Below are 15,046 nucleotides of genomic sequence, written 5' to 3' on the forward strand. Positions count from 1 at the left end.
AAAAAAAAAAAAAAAAAAAAAAAAAAAAAAAAAAAAAAAGAAAAGAAAAAGAAAAAGAAAACACCAAATTCCCTAAAACACCCAAAACCACAAAATGGCCGACCCAACCCCCCCCGCCGCGACCCCCACCCCCAAAGACACCACCTTCCGCGCCTTCACCACAACCCAAGGCGCCTCCTACGCCCAACACCGCCTCAACTACCACCCGCGCCTGTACGGCCACGTCCTCGACTACCACAGCGCCACCGGCGGGCAGTTCAACCTCCTCGTCGACGTCGGTTGCGGTCCCGGAATGGCAGTCCGGACGCTCGCGCCGCATTTCAAGGCTGGCGGTGCGGTTGGGCTGGACCCGTCGGAGGGAATGGTGGAGACGGCGAGGAAGATTTTGGAGGCTGATTTAGTTGAGGCGGAGGAGGCGGCCGCTGCTGATGGGGGGGAGAAGAAGGAGATTGCCAAGGTGAGGTTTGAGGTGGCGACGCTGGAGGAGGCCGCTGCGAAAGAGGAGATTGGGCTTGCAGAGGGGAGTGTGGATTTAATCACTGCCGCGACGGCCGCGCACTGGTTTGATATGACCACTTTCTGGCCGACCGCGGCAAGGTTGCTCAAGCCCCGGGGGAGTGTGGCGTTGTGGTGTGGTAGTGGTGTGGTGGTGGACCAGTCGGAGCCGCAGGGGACTGCGATCCAGGAGGCGCTGGACCGGTTTGAGGTGGCGTTGGATGAGTATATGATGCCGGGGAATCGCACGGCGAGGTGGGGGTATAGGGATTTGGTGCTGCCTTGGATGTTGGAGGGTGAGGCGGGAGAGAATGCCAAGGCGTTTGAGGAGGGGGAGTTGTTGAGGAAGGAGTGGGGGGTTGGGGAGGGGCTGGAACCGATTGACCAGTTTTATTTTACGCCGACGGATCGGCCGGCGAGGTTGGATGTGTTGGTGGGGATTTTGGCGACGACGAGTCCGTATATTCGGTGGAAGGAGGCGAATGGGGGGGATGCGGGGACGGAGAGGGATCCGTTGCAGGTGATGAGGGCGGCGATGGAGAAGCCATTCGAGGAGTTGAAGGCCGCTGGGTCGAGGTTGAAGGGGGGTGTGGGGGGTGTGTTGTTGGTGTTGAAGAAGGCTTAGGGTTCTCGGGAATCTGCGTGGGAGATATAACGTGGCTTGGGACGTTAGATGTGGTAGTGGGTGGCTCGATTCCGTGTTAGTTTAGTGTCGTGTAGGGAATATGAATGTCTGTCCTTGATGTTCAGTCGTGGAAATGGTATGGAGTGACCACATCCGGCTTGGAGAACATGCATCCGTCTCTGCTCGGTTCGAAGGACCCCGGCGTGGGAAGCGTCGGCGTCCCATTACCCGAGCAGTTTTACAAATATGGCCGGCCCTAAGCGCATCTAGTAGGACCAATGTTCCGTACATTTCTTGCTGGTCTTCACTTTGAAGAGGTTCTTGTGAGAGCTTCTTGCCAGGCCGCCTTTAAAGAGGAGCAAGAAAGAAAAGCTTTTCGCAAATAGATTGTCTGAGAGCCTTTTAACGCCCGCCCTGGCCACGGATCGTCGTGACTGACTCGTGGAGTGGCCCTGATCACCACTGTTTGGTGGACATAGCTATAGCCCACTACTATGGAGCTACGGGAATTTTCCGGATTTGGTTTCTGTGGAATTAATTATTATCTTGTAAAGAGAGAAATCCCCATAATTTCTCCATTGAATCCTCGTTGCTTAAGAAGACAGGAAAATAAATGTTCAAATTTTGGGCACGGTCATGGAGAAACGGCTCGGGCAATTTGATAATCCACACCTTGCTAAAGTCATCACAATGACATCGACACTCGGCTTGGTCCGGCCGCATCGGATATAAAGAATTTGTTTTTGTTGTCTTTTCCGCCAAGACATAAATGCCGAATCACGACACATGTCTGTGATCTGTTGTGTCGGCCCTCGCCAATCCTGTCCGAACTTCGGACGTCCGTATATAGCCTCTCGGTGGCTAATATAACCTCCAGAAAACAGCACAAACAATCCTCTAACCATAGAAATTTACGAATGTCCACATTTTGTAAAAACTCCATCTCAAAATGTACATCACCCCCCTTGAAGCCCACGACCTCGCTCTGTCAACCAGCAACGGCCACACTGCTCAACTGCGATCCCTCGTCACCAAACTCGCGCAACGAGAGGGCAAATCCCCGGCGGACATCCTCTTAAACCTCCGCGACGACTTCAACCAGACACTCGCCCACACGGCAAGCAAAGCCGGGCAAATTGGTATCTGTTTCTCCTCAATTCCTAGCTCCCCATTCATTCCACCATGATCAATAATTGACATTAAACAATCTTCTCTCCCAGCCTCCATCCAAACCCTAGCCGACCTCCTCCACACCCGATCCAACAAAACCCTCTTCTTCAACCTACCCAACCGCTTCACAGGCGACCGGCCAGTACACACGGCGATGCGGCTCGGGTATATGAGTGTGCTGAAGGTGCTGGTGGAGAACGGGGCCGACCCGACGGCGACGAACCGGTTTGGGGATACGGTGGAGGATTATTTGGGTGATTTTGAGGAGGGTGAGGTGAGGGGGGTTGTGGAGGGGTATTTGAGGGGTTTGGCGGGTGGAAGTGGGAGTTCAAGGGATGAGGATTTGGGGGTGAAGTGTGGGAAGTAGGATGTAATTACTTTCGACGGGGGGAGCGGGTTAAAAGAGCAGTGATGTAAGTACCTACTCATAATTCTAGGTTTGGGAAGATGCCAAACAATGGACAAGATAGGCTCCGAATCCACGGGGAAGATAGGTTTCAGGGGCCCCTCCCTCGTTTTCCCCTCATTTCCAGTTTCTTTGTCTTTCAATGTGCCGGAGATACAACCCTCTAGAAAGGTCCGTCGCACAACTGAGTGCTGTCTTTGAAAGAGAAATCGCAGCTTATGCGGCAACGTTCTATCGATATCAAGTTAACTGTATTGAGAGCGACCTGGACCGATTTGTTGTTTTATAATCCCCAGGCCGATTGGCCTCACCTTGGTTGGTAGATCCAAATACCCCAGCTCCGTAGCAACACTTGCGAATCATGATACCTAACTGAGACCATCCGCAATATATTGATCCCATGTGCCCATCCTCATCCTCCACAAACACCCCAACTTCCTCACCATCCTCCTCCCGCTCCCCCAAAAAGCCCCATCAATAACCTCCCTAACTCTCCTCACCACCGCCCAAACCATGCATGATCCTTTCCCATCCCTAGCGTCCCACCCCAGCCTCCCCGTTGGTCTCCCTCTCTACTCTAGTGTGTCTCACCACAGCCCGTATCAACTCCCACACTCCCACAACGCTCCCACGTTCCCCTGAATATCCCCGCTCCATTCCATCCGCAGTCGCGCAATTTCAAGTCTCACAGTTCATACCCTCGCAATACACAAGCAAGGTACCCTCCCGCATGCAGTGGCCGTGGTATCATGTGCCGTTGCAACCGTTGCCATGAGCAAGCGGTCTGGAAGAAAAGAATCCAGTTGTGTTATTGAAGGAACGGGACACAACACGGGACTCACCTCGTACGATTACCGGGATGGGGTAGGGCACGTACGACAGTTTGGCGTGGCATGGGGGGACGGGAAGGGACAAAAGTACGTCGGTGTCACGAATTAGGTTGGTTTGGTGTTTTACGAGGTGGGTCGGGGGTGTACGAGGGGTGAATGTTGGATATTTTCTTGGTTTTTTTTTTTTGTTTCTTGGGGGCTTGGCTTTTCTCGCTTTTGGTAGCGGGGCAGTAGGGTAATTAGGTTACCAGTGGGGATTGAAGCGGATTTGATGGCGGGTCTGAGATTCCATTTATACTGTGTAATTAAGTGGTGAGCTAAGAGGAGAGTATTAATTAATTAGTGGAAAGACCTAGTTAGGTGAGATGCTGTCGATTACGGAATGCTTGTATGATATTGTAACGACCGGTATGAGTACAGCAACGCCTAAAAACCCTAATGTTGCCCATATGCCGAAACGAAACGCTGCTAAACGAACGCAGCTGCGGATTTACCCTTAAAACAACCAGAAACCAGAATTCCACCCCAACCAACGCCAATTCCATCCGTCCCTCACCATTCAACCCAACCCAACCAACCACCCACCTCCACCCTTCGTCAGTTAGTTCCTTAACCTAAACCCTCCCCCTCGCAGCCTCATAAACCCCCCTAATATCCCTCTTCCAAGCATCCACATCCACCCTCACAACCCTCCGATCCATCGTCATCAACCCGTTCACCTCACCCTCCACATCCGTCGTCTGGGTATACACCGCCCCGCTGCACTCATATTTCTCGACCTGCTCGCGCAGCAGGGTCATCAGCGTGTGCGCGCGGTAGTGGTAGGATTCGGCGGTGGCGTGGAGCTCGTAGGTCTGGTTGATTGTGTCGATTGCGCCTTGGAGGGGCCAGAGGCTAGATTTCTAATTAGTGTTGTTTTTGGGTTTGGGGTTGAACGGGGAAGAGGAAAGAGGGAAGAGGGGGAGGTACTTTTCGTCGGCGGGACGGAGACCGATGCCGCCGTATTCGCCTTGGAAGCCGATGCGGCGGGAGTCGTGGGGGGAAGAGGGGAGTGAAGACCAGGGGGTGCCGCATTGGGGTTCGGCGTAGTGGTGGTTGTCCTGGGATGTTAGCCTTCTTTTTCTTTTTTCTTTGTTTCCGCTTTGTATATCGAGAGAGAGGGGGGAAGAGAGAGAACTCACAGAAAAATCCCCCGCGCCAAAATCATTCCACCCCGTAGTACTATCCACCAACCTCGTCGGATCCCACTCCCTAACCCGATCCGTCAACACATACCCATCCGTAAACTGGCCCCAGCCCTCATTATAAATGACCCACGCCACAATCGACGTGTAGCTCTTATGCTCGTCCACCACCACCGCCAACTGCCTCTCAAACTCCGCCTCCTGTTCCGCACTCGCCCGCGAATTGTCAAACACCCGCATCGACGGCATATCCTGGATCACCATCAACCCGAGCCTGTCACACGCCTCGTAGAAGAGATCTGGCTCCACCTTGATGTGCTTGCGCACCATGTTAAAACCAAGGCCCTTGATCACTTTCAGATCATACACCATCGCGTCCGGGGTAGGAGGGGTGTAAATCCCATCAGGCCAGTACCCCTGGTCAAGCGGGCCGAACAGAAAGACGAATTCGCCGTTGAGCAAGGGCCGTTGGATACCGTTGACGCGACCGGTGGCGATGGTGCGGAAGCCGGTGTAGCTGTGGACTTCGTCGTCGCCGAGCTGGACGGTGACGTTGTAGAGGGTGGGGGAATCGGGGGACCAGAGTTGGGGGGAGGAGACTTGGAAGGTGAAGGTTTTGTCGGAGACATGTTGTTGGGTGGCGACGACTTCGCCGTGGGGGCTGGCGAGGGAGATTTCGATGGGGGTGGATTTTTGGGTTGCGCTGTGGACTGTGACGGTGACTGTTTGTGTGTCAGTTTTTATCTCGTGTTTCTAGTTGTCGGGGGAAACGGAGACTTACCCTCGCCGTGCATGTCCGCCGTGAGGTCGAGCGAAGAAATATAGTTCTTGGGCACGCTCTCAAGCCACACGCTCTGCCAGATGCCCGAGCAGGGGGTGTAAAAGATGTGCGACGGCCGCTTGGTCTGCTTGCCCTGCGGGATGCTCTCGTCGTCCGTCGGGTCAAACACAAAGACGTGCCTGTTTGACGTGTTAGCACTACCCCAAATCCACAGATAATTAAACAAAAATAAAAGGTTCGCGAAGGGCTTACAAAACATTCTCCCCCTCCTTCAACTGGTCCGTCACATCCACCCCAAACCTCGTATACCCCCCCGTATGCTCACCCACCTTAACCCCATTCACAAAAACCGTCGTCTGATAATCCACCGCCTCAAAATTCAACACCACCCTCCTCCCGCGATCCGCCCAGTGCCGCGGCACCCCAAAAGTCGTCCCAAACCACATATGCGTAACGCTAAAACTCATATCCATGACCCCCGAAATCCCGCTCTCGATGCACGACGGCACGAGGATTTCTTTGGACAGCGGGAGAGAGGGTAACTGGCTAGTGTCGGGGGTGGAAGCAGTGGAGGAGGGCTGGTAGCTCCAGATGCCGTTGAGGGACTTCCAGGCATCGCGGCGGAGTTGGGGGCGAGGGTATTGCGGCCAGGGGTTGGAGGGCGCTTTGCTGGTCCAGGGGGTGTCGAGGGGTGGGGTTTGGAGCTGGTAGGGGGAGGTTGCGGATACGGAGGCGGTGTTGGGCCATGCTAGGAGCAGGCTGATGAGGGTGGGGAGGAGGCGCATGGTGAGAGAGGGTTGTGGTGGTTTTGTGGGTTAATGTTTTGGTGCGAATAATGCGGGGGTAAGATAAGAAGAAAATCAACGAGGTAGGCAGGGTAACGGTCAAAAACTGTGAGCAAACTTGTTCGTCTGCCACAGACTCGGCCGAGAGGAGGGAAGCGAGCCGAAGAATCAAACAAATCAACTCGGCGAGTAAGGAGGAAGGGGGAAATGGTCAAGGCGTTAGGTCATGGCCGTTTTACAAAATGGGGAGGTTGGGATGGCTGGGTTTTATAGTTGAGGTATCCACCGTCGCTGGGGTTTATTCGTCTGAAGTCAATTATAAATGAATGAGGCAGGTAGGGATAGTAAAGTGGGTGAGTGAGTGAGTTGAGTGAGTCGGCGAGTGCTTGTCAGGGAGAATAGCATCATCCAACATCCCCGGCTATCCACTTGCCGCTTGGCCCAATCCCATCCTTGGACCTGCACCCCAGCCTGACCTAGACCGCGCAGGTGAATCAACGATCGTGTGCCTTTGTATGGCTTGGGCAACAATGCTGTCGATGCCAAGAACCCCCGGACCGAAAGGATCGTGGAGACGGTGTGTGCTGCCGCAGGGTCACGGGGTGGTATTTTTCATTTCCGTTGTCTGTTTGATTGTTTTTTTTTTTTTTTACTCCTTGGCCTTGTCGTGGTGTTGGGCCGTCAGCCCCGGTGATCCAGGGCCAGAAGTGGCAGTGCGGCCAACGGCGTCGGCTTCGAATCCGATGACGGGGTCCTGCGAGGCATCATCGGTCGTCTTTTTTCTTTTATCTGCGGCTCCGGCTGTGCCGTGTCCGGATGTGCACGACGGCTCGCGACCTTCCCAGTTGAGAAAGGTGGACGGGTGACGACGGCCACTGGGAGCCCGCATCAGCTTGTCAGTCTATGACTTGGAGCTGCCGTACCGTACTACCCCAGCAGATCTCCCAGGATCTGTCCGGTAAGATACAGGTGTTCGTCCTGGAACGTTGGAAAAAAAGGGGAGCCTCGGGGTGGCTGACGCGGGGAAAAAAACCATGAGACTGCAGACGAAAAGAAAAAAAAAATGAAATGGGCGGTCGCGTGGGACGGGCACATGTGCTGCAGTGCTGCACTGCAGGCTGGTGTCTCGCTCTGTACGACCTTCCCGAGTGTGGTACCTCGACGCTCTCTGTGAGTCCAATAATAACTTGCAATGTCTTGTGCGGTGATCGGCGCTGCAGTTGGGCCCCCAAAGGGATCAACGCAACGTGTGATACACAAGAGCGGGTGCGGAACGCTGAAATACCACGGTAGGTACTAAAAAAGCATGCTGTGGTAATGTACCGAGGCATTCCGTGATTCCGACCCGGCGAGAGGGGTCTTAGCAATCTCACCGCTTGCTCGGAAGAGTAACTTACGGCCCGGGCGGCAAATCTTTGAATTTTGTTTGCAAAAAAGAGAAAATGAATTGCAGTGCTATGGAGAGTGGAGTTTTTGAGTAGACTTGCCTCTAAAAAGTGGGTTTTGAGACCCCTGAATCACTGAGCCGCGCAGAGTTCAATTTTCATCAAATATAGGAGAATCTATTGAATATTATTCACACAACACTTTCAGCACCTTCACCCTCCCCCACAGGCTCCCACGGGGTCTCAGTCAGATGCTTCCCCAGATTTCTTGGCGTGGTGACCACAAAAACGCCAGAGATCAAAAGATCACCTGTGAGCCAACCAGCGGCCAGACTAGGGATCTTGGGCTTGTCTTGACAGAGCGGGGAGGCGGGGAAGAGGGGTCCGGGGAAGAACAAGATGAGGGGAAAAGTCGGGGAAGCTGCGACTCGCAAGAACTCGGGACGCAAAAGAAGAAAGCAAACTGGTAGCTCTTTCCTTTTTCTATCGTTAAAGACAAAAATTTCAGCTGTTTAGGTCCTTCCTCACGGGACAAACATCTGGACCCCCGCTTCACGGCTCGACATCCGAGCTCAGCTTAGTCAGATTGAACGGGATGGTTTCTTCAAGGATCTGTAGGGATTCCGTTCCGCGCTCTGATCTTCTTTAATCTCATGAAATCCGGGAATTCAGTTTGTCAAGAACGTCATACAAGCAACCAACAAACACTGCCTCAGCAACTCCCACACGCCCAGCCATGCCAGCTCCAATGACCTGTCGTCGAGCACCCCGGCCAGACCGCTCGCTTGACCGCTACCGTTGCGTCCGCCGTAACGTCAAGGGAGCCCGGGCGGATCCCCCAGGCGGCCCCAGACGGCTCCAGGTGAGCCCCGGGACGGCCAAGACGGCCAAGACGGCCTCGCAAGGCCTGGCGAAGGTAATGTGACCACGCATCCTCCCCGCGCGACGATCCAGCGATCGGCGGTGGTCGGTGGACCGGTGGTGCCCAGCTTTTGCTCCGATCCAACCACGGGCGGCCACGGCCTTCTCGGCATTCTGGTTACCGGGTCCTACAGCTCGACTACCGACCCACGCGCCGGGTTGCGGCTGCGCGACGCTTGAGGAGATCCTGAATCGGCGATTCAGGAAGGTCGGCACTGTCGGACTCTTCTATTTCGTCGTCGTCGTCGTCCTCCTCCTCGTCGGTTTGCAGGTAGTCTTCCCCCGGAAGGCCCGGCTCGACATGCTCGCTGAGTTCGTCGTATTCCCCCGCATCGTCATCATCATCATCATCATCCATATCCACATCCTCCTCACTCGGCTCATCCAACTCTGCATCTTCTTCCCCGTCCGCCTGCGCCCGATCATACCACTGCCTCATCCGCGCATTCATGTGCCGCGCCGGGTCGATCTCATAGTCGCCCTGCGTAACCTCTAGTAGCCGCCGCCATAGCACTCTCTGCGCGCGATAACCCTGCTGTAGGTCCCGCTGCGCCTGGTCAAACCGGGCGTGTAACTCGTCTGCCAAGGGTCCGTGGGCGCGCAACCCTAACCCTAGCCCGAACCCGAATGCTTCCTCGGTGCTTTCTCGCCTGTTCTCGTCGTTGTTTTCATCGCTGTTTTCATCTCTGTGGATCCAATCGTACTCAGCGGCCTCCTCTTGACGACGGCGAGCCTCCTCTGCCTTGCGAGCATTGCGTTCAACGAGATACAACTCCCCCCAGCCCCCTGGAAACCCGCCTCCCGGCTGTGGGCTCCATGTATTCTCACGGCCCCTCATCCCGTTCTCGTCCCTCTCTTCCCCATCCTCCTCTGGACTCCCATTCCGAGATCTAGACCTAGACCTGGCACTATCCCTTTCCCTGCCCTGTGTAGCACCAACCTCCCGCCCATACCCCTCCAACCAAGCCCCCGTCTCCTCAACCACCCTCAACCTCGACTGTGCCCGCAACCGGTTCGCAAATAGCCAGATCCGTAAGAAAACAGTCATCTCAATCCGTTCAAGCTCCCCATCGATATACCCTTGTAGCTCAGCAGCAAACGCATTCACGCCGTCCCCATTTGCTGGCCTGTTCTCCTTATCACTCCCCTCACTCCCACTATCCCCATTACTACTCCCCCCACTCCCACCATCATCAGGATCAGGGTCAGGGCCGACCCGATTCGGGTCATCATACTCCCCCGGACTAAGACTCAAAAACGGGATCCGAATCGGTGTTGAAGACTCAGACCCAGGGCGGCCAGGCGGAGAAGAGCCAGGCGAAGAAGAAGAAGAAGAAGAGTCAAAATTCGGACTCCCCATCCCATAACCGGGTCTATGTCTACGTCTATTATTAATATCGGCACCAAAACTCGGCCTGCCGGCACCACGGTCCGGTCTGGTGACGCGCGGCCCGTCGGTACGCGGGATCGGACGCGGAAGGGGACGCGAACGTGGGTAGGGGGTGCCGGCTTGGGTGCGGTGGCTGTTGCTGGGTCTGGGTCGGGGTCGGGGGGTGGAACAGCGTGCGGAGGGGGGGAGGGGTCTGTTGGGGATGTTGGATCTGCCTGGGGCGGATCGGGGTGGTGGTCGGGGTATGGAGCGAGGGCCTGGACGGGGTTGATGGGCGGATTGAGCGGTTAGGCCGGGTCGAGGTCTAGGTACTTGGGGTCCCGCGAGAGAAGCTAGGAGGGTATCGACGAGGGATCTGGGCTCGGCGGGTCGGTTGGGGATGTCGCTGCCGAGTGGGGGGATGTTGGCGTCGTTGTTGGGGTTGGTGGGGGGTGAGCTGGTGGGAAGGCGAGGAAGGCGAGGTGAGCTGTTAGAGGGAGAATCTTTTTCAATGGTGGGGATTGGGTTGTCGGCGCTTTTGTTGCTGGGGATGGGGCTGTTTTCCTGGTCGCTGTTGCTCCTCCTAATGCTATTGTTGTCACTACCGCCGGTGTTGGCGTTGTTGTTGACGTTGTTGTTGTTATTACCGCCGTCTCCATTCCCGTTATTGCCCCTACTGTTATTCCCATTCTTCCCATCGTTACTCCCATTACTGTCTGGATCATTACCACCAGGAGCAACAGCAACACCAACAGGAGTGGGAGAACCCCTATTACCCCCCACGGCCACAGTTCCCCCGCCGCGGGCAGGCGTAACGACGACCCCCCCTCGACCACTGAATCCGCCTCTCCGGAGAGGTGTCTGTGGACGTCCCGCGGCCGACGCACCACCTCTGGGAGTCCCATCGGTATGATTCCCACGACCGCTCCCACTACCCCGACCATTCCCACTTCCACTCCCATTACCTGCAGCGTCCGCATTCTGCTCCCCCTCACCACTCGGCTTTTTCTTCTTGCCTAGATTTGTCCCATTCTCACTCCCACTCCCACCTTCACCTTCACCTTCGTCCCTCTTCCGCTTCTTTGTATTCGTAGGCTTCGATCCAGAACCCCCCTCATACTTGACCTCAGATCCCGCATCCTCAGGTACCGAAGGTAAAGCCCCCTCCGCAGCCTGCCCCTCCGCAGCCTGCGCCTCACCCGACCCTGTCCCCGGATCTGCCGCTGCCCCCGGCGTCGGCGGATCCTGATATACACTCCACGACCGATGGCGCCTCCGGGCCTCCGCAGCAATACGGTTACGTTCCGCCGCCGCCTCGGCCAGCAGAGCGCGACGGCGAGCCCGTTCTCCTCGGTTCTGGGCTTGGGTTCCTGGGGAGGCTGGACCGGCGGTTGCTGCTCGCGATGGTGGTGCGCGCGAGGGGGCTTGTGATGGTGGTCGCGATGAGGCTCCGGCAGGGCCGGGGGTAGTTGGGGCTTGACTCCCTCGGCCACCGCCGCGGGCGCGGCCTCCTCCTCGCGGCGGCATTGCTTTTTTCTGGGGTGGTTTGACTGGTTAAGTTGTGTATCTCTCTCGGGTTTTGGAGTTCTTGGAGTGGGTGTTGAGATGGTTGGGGGATGTTGTATTTGGGAGTTTTTTGTTGTTTATCTAAGAGGGGAAATTTCTAAGAGCAGAAACATCTAAGGAGAAAAGAGAAATGGGGGACTGGCTGCGCGGGTTAGCGATGTGGTCTTGTTAAAAAAGTCGTTGTCTAGGTTATGACTGGGCTGAGTTTGTCAACCGTCTTTGTGTGCTTGCTCATTGTTCATTGTGTTTTCTCAGTTCAATGAAAGCTGTTTATGAAGTGGGGACTTTGTTGTAAATTTGTCTGCCATATTCAGATAAAAGTGCTGTTGACGAAATCGTCAATGGCTTTGAGGTTTGTTGGTATTGTTGCCGGATTAGGAAATCTGTTCGGGGACCCTGGGGTAGGCCTTGTAAGGTGTTGGTGAGCCTGGCTAGGAGTCATGAACATTTTCACACAAAGAAAGCCAGTCAACAATTAACCACGTCACGGGTATCACAACCAGTCAATCTACAGATTCATACCATACTTGCTTGAGAGCTTGGCCTGGTTCATCTTTTTCATCACCCGAATCAATACCTTGTTCAGAATACATCATGTTTCCCACCTACTCACCCCCTTACCACCACGCGATCCCAGATAATTGATTAATCCATATCATTGCCCCAGCTACATCTCCCCGCCTTACATCCCTCACAAAACTCGTGTTCATGGTCCGGCCCCTTCTGTCGCCTAAAACCTTCCCCCCCCATTTTCATCCCCGACCATTTTTTCAACCGATACACCACCCTCTCCACATAGCTCTGCTCATCCAGCCTAATAATTCCCAGTGTATCACACGATTTGCACCGCTGCCCATACACCACGGCATTGTACCAGCGGCCGGGGTATTCTCGAATGACAATTGCTATCTTTTTGCTTCCCCAACCGTGCTTTTTGCAGGCTTTGTTGGGGCACGTGAAATCGCCCATGATGCGGGTGTCGTAATCTTGCTTGGTCCCGGCGTCAGTGTCTTCGGGGTGGAAGTCCCATTTCGGCAAAATGGGGGGCGATATGGAGGAAAGGGATTCGATGACGCGGTCATGGAGGTCCGGGTACATCGCGAATGGCTGATTGGGGGGTGAGTCGGGTGACTGTTTGGCCGTTGACTGGTTGCTCGTTGACTGCTTGGACTTGGACTTGGATTCGGACTTTTTGCCTTTCTTCTTTTTCTTATTTCCGGATTCGGGGGGGTGGGCTGGGGCCGTAGGGATTGGGGCCGTAGGGACTGGAGTTGTCAGAGCGGACACGTTCATTGTGGGAGGCGGCATGGTGGCAGAAGTTGATTGAGTGCGAAGCTGCGCTTGAAACCGGAAGAGAGTAGGTATCGCCGTCCTGATCGCTAGCGGGGGTATGTAAGGAAGGATGCGAAGGGCCATGCTAAAGGTGGGCTCGCGGTCGGTTATGAAGAGTTCGGTTCGAATGTCGCGTGCCAAAACAGAGTGAAAGGAAAGGTGGTCCCCGGATGTCACCCCGTGGAATGAAAGACCAAGGGGGAATGCAAGTGAGACTGCATTCTCTGATCTGTCCGACACCGCTCGGCCGTTTGTTGCCCGATCAAACGGTCTGGAAAGGGCTGATGCATGCTGAATGTGTGTTTCTTGCCAATCCGAGTAGGCCATGGCCAACTCGCCTCATCGATGGCCGGTCTTGGAGGGGAACTTGCATACATCATGTCCAGTGTTCTTGTCCAATGGATAAAAGGACAACAAACGGGATGGTCGGCCTCAGTGCATTTCCCCGCCCAGTTACCACGGAGCTTGATCATCAAATATCTGACCGCTTTTACGAGGCTCCTTTGCGAGGATTGGGATCTTTCCTAGTCTATATTAACAGCTTGATCAAAGCCAAACGAACATCAGGTCCCACAGTTCCAATATGTGCATGTCTTGGAGAGTTAAGTAAAGTTACATGTGAGCAACTCGCTTGCCAACTGAGTATTCGCAAATAACCGAACACTCTGTCGTCAATCCAGTCCTTCTGTTTGAAAGGGATATATGACTGCAACTCCCATCCTTGTGAGTGGTGTTGAGGATAAAAGCTGTGCTTTTCTCAGACCGTCTTCGTGGTTAACGAGTATTCTCAACTCCTCGCATCTACGCTTGAGGGGCGAGTGCGTACTGAACCCCCCGTAGACAGCTGTGATTCCGAAGACGTCGCAGACCCATGACTCGGTACACGCTGGTCCTTCGTCCGCACCCCTGGCAGTCTTTCATTCACTTCCTCTGACCTCAACCCGGTCAATGAATCAGACGGCCCGTCAGGGTTGAGAATCCACCACAAAATAGGCCACACAGTGTCCTTTGAGCAAGTGGCGACCGGGACAGCAGGGAGCGGGTATGACCCTCGCAGTGTGGCGACGAGGGCAGGCGTTGCTAACGACGGGTCGTAGGAGGCCTGAATTACCCGGACTCGAGTATCTTCAAAACAAATAACCGTGCTCTGGCCCGGGACGCAAGGTTAGTCATGCCAAATGTGAGGGTGAAGGCCGCCTGAAGGAACCAACCAACCTTGACAATGCTGTTTCCGACACGGAGTTTCCAGCCTGTGAACTCGTAGCCGTCTACCGGGGTCTCGTTGATCTGAAGGCGCATGGGGCACACGCAGGCGAGTAGCTCGCTTCGGAGAACATACTTGTCCGCTGGGCCTCGGTTGGGCCGCGCGTCCACCGGAGCAGTTTGATCGGCGAGCATGCAGCCCCAGTTGGTGGCTGTGTGCTCAATCATGGTTTCCCCAGCCCACGATATATGGCCGCTCTCGTGGAAGCTCGGCCCTGCAAGACAATCCTCCCGAGGGTCGCGTCTGAAAAGCCTAGAGGGGCGCGGCAGCGTGTCAGCGCAGCTCGACATTGAGATAGTTTCTCCAAGCGGAAAGGAATCGTACCCGCAAAGGAGCGGCGCCGTGGCTTGCTGATCCTTGAGAGCAGAGTGCGCAGCGCGGCAGAAAACGGCGGCCCAGGCGAATGCCGAAGGACAACGCGGAGAATTGACCGTAACGTGACAGGCCTCGAGTGCCTCACGGGACGGCCGTGGACAAATTGGGATAGAATCTGCTTCGCTATACTCGCAGTGGATGTTGAGCGCCTCATTTTCGAAATTGGTAACTATAGAGAAACGAGTCGTATTCGGCACGGCAGAGCTTGTCCAGGATGCCGACTAACCTAGTATCGAGTCGCGCCCAAGCATTGGGTTCGGGGGAGGTTGAAAGGCTCATAATGAATGCCTTGAGCGAAGCCGAAAGTGTGCGCAAGATATCCCGTAATTAGACTGGTGGGTGAATTAATGCAGATGCGGAGGGTGCAGCGGAAAGAATGGGAAATAGACTCGCAGGAAATCAAAACAAGCCCGTGACAAAAAGTAGTTGATATCGGAGCAACGTGCTGATTACTAGTAGGTAATTAATCCGTCAACTGGGAAACAAATGTTCGGCAAGGGGCGTGCCTGGTAAACAGGAATAACAGAAGACATGACAATCGGACGATTGCGGTTCACG

At 55.0% G+C, this 15,046-nt stretch overlaps 6 protein-coding genes across 6 annotated transcripts; 2 read left to right on the forward strand and 4 right to left on the reverse strand.

Annotated features, from left to right (window-relative positions):
• Positions 1 to 94: 94 nt before the first annotated feature.
• Positions 95 to 1,120, forward strand: C8A04DRAFT_40963 (S-adenosyl-L-methionine-dependent methyltransferase; the record flags this gene model as incomplete). Its single annotated transcript, XM_062785126.1, has 1 exon — positions 95 to 1,120. One exon carries the CDS (start codon positions 95 to 97, stop codon positions 1,118 to 1,120), a length of 1,026 nt encoding a protein of 341 aa, XP_062632496.1.
• A 949-nt stretch (positions 1,121 to 2,069) lies between these two features.
• Positions 2,070 to 2,657, forward strand: C8A04DRAFT_16139 (uncharacterized protein; the record flags this gene model as incomplete). The annotated part of the gene is made up of 2 exons (XM_062778740.1): positions 2,070 to 2,259; positions 2,341 to 2,657. The coding sequence occupies 2 exons, from the start codon at positions 2,070 to 2,072 to the stop codon at positions 2,655 to 2,657; spliced, it is 507 nt and encodes a 168-aa protein (XP_062632497.1).
• A 1,483-nt stretch (positions 2,658 to 4,140) lies between these two features.
• On the reverse strand, positions 4,141 to 6,276 carry C8A04DRAFT_33405 (glycoside hydrolase; the record flags this gene model as incomplete). Its single annotated transcript, XM_062782452.1, has 5 exons — positions 4,141 to 4,420; positions 4,496 to 4,626; positions 4,708 to 5,432; positions 5,492 to 5,670; positions 5,744 to 6,276. The coding sequence occupies 5 exons, from the start codon at positions 6,274 to 6,276 to the stop codon at positions 4,141 to 4,143; spliced, it is 1,848 nt and encodes a 615-aa protein (XP_062632498.1).
• A 2,445-nt stretch (positions 6,277 to 8,721) lies between these two features.
• C8A04DRAFT_33406 (uncharacterized protein) lies at positions 8,722 to 11,478 on the reverse strand (the record flags this gene model as incomplete). Its single annotated transcript, XM_062782453.1, has 3 exons — positions 8,722 to 9,955; positions 10,027 to 10,229; positions 10,285 to 11,478. 3 exons carry the CDS (start codon positions 11,476 to 11,478, stop codon positions 8,722 to 8,724), a joined length of 2,631 nt encoding a protein of 876 aa, XP_062632499.1.
• Positions 11,479 to 12,162: 684 nt separating this feature from the next.
• C8A04DRAFT_40966 (zinc-binding domain-containing protein) lies at positions 12,163 to 12,615 on the reverse strand (the record flags this gene model as incomplete). The annotated part of the gene is made up of 1 exon (XM_062785127.1): positions 12,163 to 12,615. The coding sequence occupies one exon, from the start codon at positions 12,613 to 12,615 to the stop codon at positions 12,163 to 12,165; it is 453 nt and encodes a 150-aa protein (XP_062632500.1).
• A 1,035-nt stretch (positions 12,616 to 13,650) lies between these two features.
• C8A04DRAFT_40967 (uncharacterized protein) lies at positions 13,651 to 14,767 on the reverse strand (the record flags this gene model as incomplete). Its single annotated transcript, XM_062785128.1, has 5 exons — positions 13,651 to 13,693; positions 13,785 to 13,996; positions 14,065 to 14,356; positions 14,438 to 14,611; positions 14,670 to 14,767. The coding sequence occupies 5 exons, from the start codon at positions 14,765 to 14,767 to the stop codon at positions 13,651 to 13,653; spliced, it is 819 nt and encodes a 272-aa protein (XP_062632501.1).
• Positions 14,768 to 15,046: the final 279 nt, after the last annotated feature.

Source organism: Dichotomopilus funicola (assembly GCF_033296635.1).
Source record: "Dichotomopilus funicola strain CBS 141.50 unplaced genomic scaffold C8A04scaffold_140, whole genome shotgun sequence".
Classification (NCBI taxonomy): Eukaryota; Fungi; Ascomycota; class Sordariomycetes; order Sordariales; family Chaetomiaceae; genus Dichotomopilus; species Dichotomopilus funicola.